The following is a 10,407-nucleotide window of genomic DNA, read 5'->3' as shown; positions in this document are numbered from 1 at the left end:
GAGCCTATATTATGCTATTTTTGATTTATGTTATTATGTTTCCTCATCAAAAACATACCTGAAGTTTAAAGAAAGACCCTGCTTATTTAGGCTGAGCTCTTCTCTCAAACTGAAAACGCTCCATCTTTTAACAGAGGAAGTGCTCCACTGTGTTTTTAAACTCCATACACCTTCACTACATTTTGCTCATCTCTAATAAACAAAAGGTAAAAAGAAAACTACCACTATATGACATCACAAGGTGGAACGGAGCATTTTGAGCTTTGGAGAGTTAGACAGACTAATAATGCAGGGCTACTCAAACATGTATGAATGAAACGAAACACCAGATATGTTTTTTGGGAAGGTAACAGCAACATTTTAAAGCTTACAAGAGTCAATTTTGCGTAATACAGGACCTTTAAAATGTAATATAAGTTGACATGTAACTTTGTGTTGTAGAACATTTTAAAGGTGGAGTCTACTGCCACCAGTTCTGATGCACTGTGTGTGTGTGTGTGTAGTCGCTTGAGTGAACATGCTTGAAAAAGATTTATATTTATTTAGTTTTGTGTTGATTATAGACTATAGAATGTTACCAGATTTTAACCTGCGCTAAATGAAATTGTCTATGAAATGATATAAGGCCAGCAAGTGTGCAATACTACAGGTCTGTCCATATACTATGCATGTTTTACTACACGGCTTATCCACAGACGCCGACTCACATGCACATTTTTTAATAAACATGATTTAAACAAATGTTGTCATTTCTTTTTTAGTAATTCCTTTAGCATATCATTGTGGGAAAGTGTAGGGAACATGCTAAAGTCAGGAAGGATGTGGTATGACAATGGACAGGAGGCCTGTCACTAAGCAACTCTTCACTAGGACTAAAGCAGACAAGAGTGAACACACCTAGATGAAACTGACAAGAACGTACCATCTTACACCTTTGATAAGACAGACCTATGGTGATATATTAATCACTGCCGAGATCATCTGAAAACTAACAAATATAAAATGGATTTAAACTGCACATTTTCAGGAGCCTGTGATCAAAACGAGCGTTCATGGTTCTGTTTGAGTGTTTGATTTCCAACACAACGGTGAGAGTGCCTGAAAAATTACTGAAAAATTGTTGGTTGTTGTTATCAAGCTTGTGACTGTTATTTTATGTGTGACAGGTTTGTTTAACAGCACAAATCATCTCACCTGTTGTAGTTCCAGTTAAGTCAGCTCGCACTGGTCAGATTGTGTTTAAATAACTCTTAGACAGAGCAGTGCTTACAGTTAGCATCACACTCCCAGGGAATGTTGATGGCATCAGCTGCAAAATATCAATAGGTCTGACAATAGCAAATGGATATGATATGACGATATGACATTGGGCAGTAGGCCTTGAACTAAGCAAATGGCTAAACATTAGCATAAAGTGTAAATATATACATACATATAATAATTTCTATAAAATGAATACACCTTTTCAGTTCAACAAACACAGCCAAAATGAAAAAAAAACAAAACAAAAACAAAAACAAGCAAACACACAAATGAAAACAAACAAACAAGCATTAATTTAAGCATATTTTTACAGCAGAGTTCCATACTGTGGCTTTTAGTTTGTTGCTAAAGACTAAAAGGGATGGGTATTGGAATAATAGGGGCATACAGGCCTAATGTATTTAGTATGACTAAATTTGTAGCTTACTAACTCAACAATAAAATAAATGCATAAAAAACTAAAAACAGTACAAATACCCCAAATACTTGGTCCATTTGAGTGGCGTTATGTGTAATTAATTACTTTCCCTTGGTATGTTGGAGTTGTGGACCAGTGTTTTGTTTTGTTTTGTTTTGTTTTGTTTTTTTGTATTGTACAGTGACCCGGGGTGTCCAGCAGGGTGCAGTGACGTGCTGTATAAAACACTTCTACAACAACATCCGCTTCTGTTGCCATAGCTCCTGAGGTGTATTCCGAGAAATAATGTTTTAATCTGAACTCATTGACGCTTTGACTAGTTGATGTGAATTAGAGTTTTCTTTCATTCTTATTTACAGAATTACGGGATTGAGACAGTAAAAATACACTTTGAAGGTACATTTTTTACCATTTTTATCTCCAACAGATTCCGTTAGCATTAGCTCATCGTTGCCCCTAACAACCGAGCCAAGCCAAACGCGCGTCTTGTTAGCTCTGCGGCTAACGTGATTAAACAGCAGACACACCGGCTGAATGCTGCCTAAATGTGACCCGGCTTTGTGTCTCTGAGCACCGCTGGATCATGGCGGAGGACGGGCGGCGGGGAGAGGAGGAAGACCGCGGTCCCGGAGCGGTTTACCAGGTGTATGTGTTAATGGAGAACCTGCTGGAAAAACTGAAACTGCTGCGCTATGAGGAGCTGCTGGCCCGGCATAACATGAAGCCCCTGTCGCGGTGAGTGACTCCGGGGCTCACCCTGATCATGGGAGGACCACCTGACCTGTCATCACCGTCCTTACCATGGATCTATTATAAAATCGGTCCCTATGCACTAGAAACTTGGATTAGGTTACTATACACTTCTTTATGGCTAATCAAACCCTAAAGCTAATACCATACAAGACTAAACCTGGATTAAATCTGTTCTACCTCAAGATTATGCCAAAACTAAACCAGGACTAAGCACATACCATAAACTGGGACTAATTTATGTCAGATGTCAGGACTAACCAAGCATGGTTTTGTCCTGGTTTGGACCTAGTTTAAGTACTAATGTAGATTTCGGGTCTAGTCTTGTTTTAATTCTGAGTTTGGTGTCAAGCTTGCTGTGGTGATTATGAAGTGTGAAAACGCACCAAACAAGGTCTAAACCTTAACCCCCAGTTCAGAACTAAACTGCTCTAATCCTGATATAATCCAGGTCACAATCAGGACTATTCTGACCAACATGATGAATCTAAATAATTGTAATCTTTGCTAATTTCCTCCATACAGTTTACAATTACAAATTGACTCTTAATCAGCCCTCATAAACATTTGATTGACATGTGGAGAGGTGGGAGATATAATAAAAAATTGATGATAATAATATTGGAGCTATGCAAAATTAGAATTTTGAATTATGGTCATGGAATTACATTTACCGGTACAGGCACATTTTAGCACATTCCTGATGTATTGTTAAATTATTATCTGACCACTGTGATCAAGGTAATACAAAACAATAAAGTAATGTTGTCATGATATTACATTACAAACTCAATATTGATACTAAGGAATAGACTCAATACTCAATACCAATTCCAATACCACGATGAAAAAAAAACACTCTTTCTTCAGACAATAGAATGTGTTTTCAACACTGAATCATGATACTTCCTTTTAAGAATGTGATTATTATTATTTTTTTGTAGTATTGATTCAGTTTCAATACTAGTTTCAGTATCGATTTGATTTTCAATACTTCTGACAATCCTACTGAGTACTACCAACCACTTTACAGAGAGGATAGGCAGGTGACATGTGCCTTCTCTCCTGTGTTCTGTTTCAGTCATTACTTTGTATCCAGTCCATACCTGGTGGCTAACCCGGGAGAGCAATTTTTCATGTTCACTGTGCTGGCGGCCTGGCTGCTGAATGCAGCTGGGCGGAACTTCACAGAGCCGCAGGAGTTTGACGAGCCCAATGCCACAGTGTCCAACATCCTGGCAGAGCTACGGACGTTTGTACGTGAGGCACACTATATGTATGTGTGTGTCCAGAGCTGTATAGAAAGTGTAGAAAATTTGTTTGGTCATATTCTGTGATCCTCAAATGTTTCACTACAAACACCACCAGGGCTAATACAGGTCTAAATGAAGACTAAAGAGGTTGTCTATGGTAGATTTTTGCCTTGTAATAATAACCCGATTTATAATGATTATCTATGTTATTACTGGGCCCAAACTCCCTCTATCTGAGCTCAAAGGAATATATTGTTAACAAAACTAGAATATTCAGCTAACCCTCAACTTTTCCCTTGCCTTCAAACTAAATTTGAAGCTCTACAGAGTTGCACAGTTTTATGTAAACAATATCCACTCATAACAATGTTTTTTTCTCCTTACAGAGCCTAAAATTGAGTATTATGTGTAATTATCCAAACTTACTCTTCCTAAAGTTGCACTGGCCTGTGGAGGGTCCACTACATGCTTGCTTTAGCTAGAGTGCTTCTCTTTAGATGCGTCTATCTCCATAGGGACAAGCAAGTGATGCTTCCAGACCAAGTTATAGGTCAGGTTTGGGGAGTGGCTACCCCACTCACATTAAGAAATTCTTACCGCAGGACTCCAGACTAATTTGAATGACTGTTTGTCAAGGCATTTCCTTTAAACAATAGTACTTGCATAAATGCAAGATGCTGTACTGTGGAACTTTTCCATGCAAACTAAATCTCCCTGGAGATGACCTTTAATATAACTGTACAACTAAATGACACTTACACATTTCAAAATAACAGACAAACACAAACAAACGTATGTATGTTTTAATTTAATTGACCTAAAGTACACAAAATAAATGTTATCACAAGATTCAGCTGCATACAGTGGGCTGGTCTCCTGACATTTGGATCTTTTGTGTTTTACTTTATAATTGTATCTGCATGTGTGCTCTCAGGGGGTGAAGGTGGACTTTCCTCCCTCCAAGCTCAAGTCTGGCTCTGGAGAGTACGTGTGCTTTGTGCTGGACCGGCTTGCTGAGGAGGCGCTTAAGAAGCGGGGTTTCTCCTTCAAACGGTGAGTTCAGGGATAGTTCAGAGAGTGGGGAGTAAAAGGAGAGATCAGAGGGTGGTACGTTCAGAGAGAGATCGGCAACGGGTCTGATAGTGGTGTGTTCAGGACAGGCTGAGGGTGGGTGACTGGAGCACTCTACTTTGGGATGGTACATGTGTGTTTTGTGTACTGTGTTCAGGCCCATTTACCCCACAGAGAGTACTGAGGAAGAGGAGCAGATGGAGGATGATGCTGAGCTGACCCTGAGTCGGGCTGAAGATGAGCTCATGGTGCGTTCACTGACATGCACCTCATTACAAACTTTGAAATTATTTTAAAGTCCACATGACAAGGTTGGACTACTTTAGACAACTGATTTCACTACAACACTTTCACTTGAACATTATATTAAAGTTTTTAATAAAAATTGTGATTTTTTAAAAATTTATTTTATTTTGGTGGTGTTTATCAATTTACTTCCTGGTTGGACACGGGCAGCAGATGTGACATACATACAAACTCCTAGTTACCTAGCAATAGTTTTGATTAGTTTATTATTAGAATAATAAAACTAAGTAACAACACCTAAAATGAGAATTCAAATGACCAGAAAAATCTGTCATATTGGATGTAATTTTTGGTTTTGATGACAAAGGGAGAGGAATTCGATTTTATTACCCTAAAGAACTGACTTTGTTGAAACTACAACAGGTGAGCTGATTTGTTAAACAAGTCCCTCTCGTATAACATTACAATCACAAACTAGCTAGCATTAGCCAATCTCTTTTTACTGCATTGTGTTTCCTTGGGAACTATTGAACATTCCACCATAGAGATACATGTAGAACATCCCCAGCATAATGTCACTGAAAAGTATCAATAAACACACCCCAAATAACAATGTATTTACTAGAATAATTTAGTTATGAGATGTACCCATAACTACATTACTGAACTGTGTTGGCTGAAGGTCAAAATGCTTGTCACGAGATATTACTGCTATGTGTGAATTGGTCCACAGTATGGAATTTAACTTATTCACTTCTGTGGAGACAAGCAAACACCTGTATTTAAATAAACTCAAATTAGACATGTTTAATGCCATACTGTGGAACATTCAGGCAAAAAAATAGCATCTCCATGGAAGTGACTTACTAGAAAAGTTTCATAGTGCAACTTTTAATCATCTTGAGGTGATGTTGGTGCTTTGCATTCACTGACCTTCAGTATTTCATGACTTTATACAACTTGCTGGACATTCAATATTTTCCAAGTCCAGCTGTGATTCCCTGTGTATCTTCTAAAATGTTTTATGCATGTTCAGGAGGAGGCAGATGAGGAGGAGGAAGCCGGGATGGACCTGGACACTCTCAAACTGCGCTCCACTCACTTGGTAAGATCAAGCTCACCTGGTGGAAGCCTCTCAGATGTCCTCAGATGCTCCTCACTATGCTCCTGTGTGTCCAGCAGCAAGAGCAGGAGTCCCGCCTGAAGCCTGAGGAGATCCTGGAGTCCACAGTGGATGCAGCCGAGTGGAGCCTGGAGGTGGAGAGGGTCCTGCCTCAGCTCAAAGTGACCATCTGCACAGACAATAAGGTCTGCACCCATAGCACATGTTCAGTGGAGCAATCTGATAACTTTAGGTTTACTTTATGTACACTAGTATTGAAGCATCAGTCCTACATATAAAATATAAAAAGGACATGCCTTATCAGTAGGGCTGGGCGATATGGAGAAAATAAGAATCGCATTTTTTTCTCACATTGATGGATCCTGATTTTCGATTAGCTTTTCTTCCATCTTGTTCAAAATACAGACAGGTGGACTTCAGACATAGGGAGCACTACAGACCCAAACACACATTCATGAAACAGTGCCAGAGAGGCTTGTGTGAAGCTGACGGGCACAATGTCAGTGTGAGCTTTGAGATGAAGTTGCACTCGCATTCTTGTTCTTGTACTGTAAGTGTGTTCATGTGTGGTCATATGTGTGCACAGGACTGGAGGATCCATGTGGACCAGATGTACCAGCACAGAGACGGCATCAACTCTTCTCTGCAAGACGCCAAGGTGTGTGTGACCACTGCCCCCTGCTGGGCCTTGGTATTCGCCAATTTGAGTCAGAATTTGTGTCAAAATTTGTTACGTGCATGCCCAGATGGTTCTGTACAATCACACAAATGTTTCTCACTTACTACACTAACACATACATGGACAAACTAGATGTAATATGCTATCAATTTATTTTAGGCTTTAAACATGCATAAAAACACAGCATTTAACTGTTAATAAACCTGAGCAAACATATCAATACACTGAGGTAAACTGATTTGTGTAATGTAATATTCAAAGTGACTTTTTCGAGCTTTCTACCATGTTTTAGATCAAAACATACCTGAGGAGGTTTTAGATATCATCCATGCTTGTTTCAGTAGTCTAGCAATCTCTACTGGGCCTATTTCAAACTCTCCTTACTGTTATCAGTGTGATTCTATACAAAGCTCCGCCCACAAGTCCCACCCATGCTCCCTCATGCTTGCATAGAAGAATCTTAGTCCTGATTTAGTGAGTGGGTTTACCTGTGCTGTACAGAGTCACCTGGACAAACTGCAGGAGGATATCAGCAAAACTCTGGAAAAGGTCAGCAGCCGGGAGAAGTATATCAACAACCAGCTGGAGGCACAAATTCAACAGTACAGAAGTGCACAGGCTAAACTACGAGAGGTCAGTGAACGCACCTCACAGCCAGCTCATCTAATAGTCCAGGCTTTACTAAATGTTTAGCAGAGTTATTTCATTTTTGTCTTTACTACATAATTCCATATATCTCGCTTCGTATATTTGATGTCTTCTGTATGTAAAAAGTAGTCAAACTAAAAAAAAACACGGAATGAGAGGGTATGTTTAAAGTTTTGACGGATAATGTATGTCCGTTTGTGTCTTATCCGACTGTGAGCTGTATTTGTGTCCCAGGTGAGAGAGCAATACAAACAGGCAAGTGGAGGAGTCACAGAGAGAACCAGAATCCTTGCCGAGGTCAGTGAACAATCATGTATTATTGAAAACTGTTCAAAATCTGTAACAATGAAATACATAATGATAATAATACAGCAGATTTTATTTTATTTTTTTCTGTGCTCTGAGTCAGATCAGTGAGGAGCTGGAGAAGGTGAAGCAGGAGATGGAGGAGAAGGGCAGCAGCATGTCTGATGGAGGTACGCTCTTGGAGCTCAGTACAGTACAGTACAGTACAGTACAGTACAGTACAGTACAGTATGTGGACCTGGTTTACCCTGATGTTCTCTCCTCTGTCCTCCTCTGTACCCCCTCTCTGTCCCATCTTTGTCCCCTCTTCCAGCTCCCGTGGTTCGTATTAAACAGGCAGTGATGAGGCTGAGGCAGGAGACACAGCAAATGGAGGTGAGGATGGGCGTAGTGGAGCACAGCCTCCTCCAGGCTAAGCTGAAGGTAAAGAGCAATATGACGCGAGAAATGCACCACGTCCCTGAGAGCGCCACGGGGCCCTTCAGCTGAGGGGAGAGTACCTACAGCTCCCTTCGCGTCAGAGGCCCCGGGGAAGACACCAGGTCACCAAGAGCGCCCCTTGATAATAACCCTGTATATTTGAATGTAATATAGAGCAATGCTTTTTATGATGGATGAACTGTCAGCAGCGCTACTATGGACTCATACACAGAAATTAACTATCCCAGAAGTCTATGTTTTAATATTGTATAGTTTTTTCAGGAATCTTTTGGGGAAGGATCTATATAATACAAATATAATATGAACAAGTTTAGTAAATGAGATGAATAGCTTTTATATCAGTCAGTGGTGTTGATTCCACAGTGCACCAATCCAGCACCCAGTATCAGGACCACTTACAGAAGCAGAGCAGTGGTCTGACCTGGCTCTCCACATGACGGGGGGAGCCCATTAAAATGCCTGTGCCTAATTTCAAACCATGAGTCAGAAGCATGTTTCAGTTTGAACTTTTAGTCCCGCCCACTTAGTCTTTTCTGCTACTGTGACATTGCACCAGGACACAGAAACTACTGTCTAAGATGGTCAGACAGTTGTTTTCCCATGATTCTTGGTAACAAATTGCTTGATAGGATGATAAAAGGTGAACCTGTCAGCAGCTTCTGTATCAGTTATTATCTGACCAAATTATATATCAAATGAATAGGTTATGCTTTTCTGTCTCAATGTTAATTTCTCATCTGGCAGTTTTTACCAGACAAAGTTGATGTAAAGCATATATCTTGACTAGAATAAACTAAAAGTAGGTACAGGCCCTTTAAGAAGATCCTCACAGTGCCTCTGACTGATGTACTACTGTGTATACTTTATAATATATATTTTTTATTCTTTTGTATTGTTCAGGACTAGAACTATAATACACCTTGCTTTTAAAATGTATTTTCTGCATCTGTCCTTTTGTCCACACAACAAACAAAAAGCATAAATAAGTTGCACCAGATGCCCTTCCTCTCACAACCAATGAGAAGAATACATTGAAAATGTTTTTAGTTACGGAATATGTAATACCTGCATTAAAATGTATTGTAATGTATTCTACTACATGGGCCAATCAGGGCGCTGTATTCTTAATATTTAGAATACTTTTACACCGTGTTGCATTATATTATAGTGTAAAAAACAACATTTCAAAACAACCTGTTTGTTGTTTCCATTGCATTTATTTATCACTAACAAATTGCACATGCACTCATCACAAGAGCTGTGTTGTCTATTTTCTTCACTCCAGCTTAAAGCCAAAGCTGCGTGATCAGGTAACACAGTGTAATTCCTCGATTTTAGAAATGTAACTATTCTGAATACCATCAAATGAAAGTGTAACTACCAGAATATTGTGGAGTAAAGTTTCACAGGGGCACATGACAGTATGTGTTTGGGTGGAAATAGAACCAGCAACCCTTTGGTTCATAGACAGGTGCTTTAGTCACTATACTACTGCTTCCCTATTAAAGTATTGTAAAAAAAAACAAAAGAAAGACAAACCAGTAAATTATTATTTTTAGATAAAGTTATGTAATAAAAAAGTAGAAGAAACAGTGGAACCATATGGGTCTGAATCTTATAAATGCCTCTTTATAGATCTATATTGGTTGTTCATCAATGGACACATAGGACGACATTTTCAGATTCTCTTTTATGTTATTTCCTCATCACAAACATACCTGGAGTTGTGTTTTGTTTCATTCGCACATGTTTAACAAACACACCCTACACATATAGAGTTCTTCTCTTAAACAGAAAACACTGTTCCACGCTGTGATGTCACGGTGTAATACAGGAAGTGCTCCAATGTGTTTTTAAACTCCATTCACGTTCACTTAAATTATTTGGAAAATTTCAGCACTGAAACTGGAGGTGGAACGAAGCATTTTGAGCTTTGGTGATGTAGACAGAAAAGGATTAGTCAAACAGATATGAATGACACAAAAAACTATTTTGGATATATTTTTTGATAAAGAAACAACATTATAACATGGCTTAAACCTCACAAGAATCAATTTGATGTAATATAGGGCCTTTAAGATGCAAAAAAAAAAAAAAAAAAAAAAGAATTGTAAAGCGTTTCCGGTCTGAGTACTTTTATTTTGTAATAGTTTCCGGTTTGTGGCTTGACTAACTTGAACTTGGCAGGTTTGGAGAGCGCTGCGCCGTT

At 39.1% G+C, this 10,407-nt stretch overlaps 1 protein-coding gene across 2 annotated transcripts; it reads left to right on the top strand.

The window, feature by feature from the left end:
- The first annotated feature begins 1,939 nt into the window (after window positions 1–1,939).
- ift57 (intraflagellar transport 57 homolog (Chlamydomonas)) lies at window positions 1,940–9,132 on the top strand. Of its 2 annotated transcripts, none has more exons than XM_033982605.2 (11): window positions 1,940–2,416; window positions 3,513–3,687; window positions 4,619–4,737; window positions 4,913–5,003; window positions 6,038–6,106; window positions 6,184–6,309; window positions 6,711–6,782; window positions 7,305–7,436; window positions 7,686–7,748; window positions 7,861–7,927; window positions 8,071–9,132. In XM_033982605.2, exons 1-11 carry the CDS (start codon window positions 2,265–2,267, stop codon window positions 8,244–8,246), a joined length of 1,242 nt encoding a protein of 413 aa, XP_033838496.1. In that variant the 5' UTR covers window positions 1,940–2,264; the 3' UTR covers window positions 8,247–9,132. The 2 variants fall into 2 exon arrangements, with proteins under 2 accessions (XP_033838496.1, XP_055084362.1); XM_055228387.1 differs by having other exon boundaries at window positions 6,181–6,309.
- Window positions 9,133–10,407: the final 1,275 nt, after the last annotated feature.

This window comes from Periophthalmus magnuspinnatus, chromosome 17 (assembly GCF_009829125.3).
Source record: "Periophthalmus magnuspinnatus isolate fPerMag1 chromosome 17, fPerMag1.2.pri, whole genome shotgun sequence".
Classification (NCBI taxonomy): Eukaryota; Metazoa; Chordata; class Actinopteri; order Gobiiformes; family Gobiidae; genus Periophthalmus; species Periophthalmus magnuspinnatus.
The sequence above is the reverse complement of the archived record's forward strand: the minus strand, read 5'-3'. Positions and strand labels throughout refer to the sequence as shown.

Excerpts from the sequence above, each read along its gene's own strand:
- ift57 (XM_055228387.1), top strand. The coding sequence starts at position 2,265 with ATGGCGGAGGACGGGCGGCGGGGAGAGGAGGAAGACCGCGGTCCCGGA. Across the intron at positions 4,738-4,912 it reads CGGGGTTTCTCCTTCAAACG|GCCCATTTACCCCACAGAGA; the intron begins GTGAGTTCAGGG and ends TACTGTGTTCAG. Across the intron at positions 7,928-8,070 it reads CAGCAGCATGTCTGATGGAG|CTCCCGTGGTTCGTATTAAA; the intron begins GTACGCTCTTGG and ends CCCCTCTTCCAG.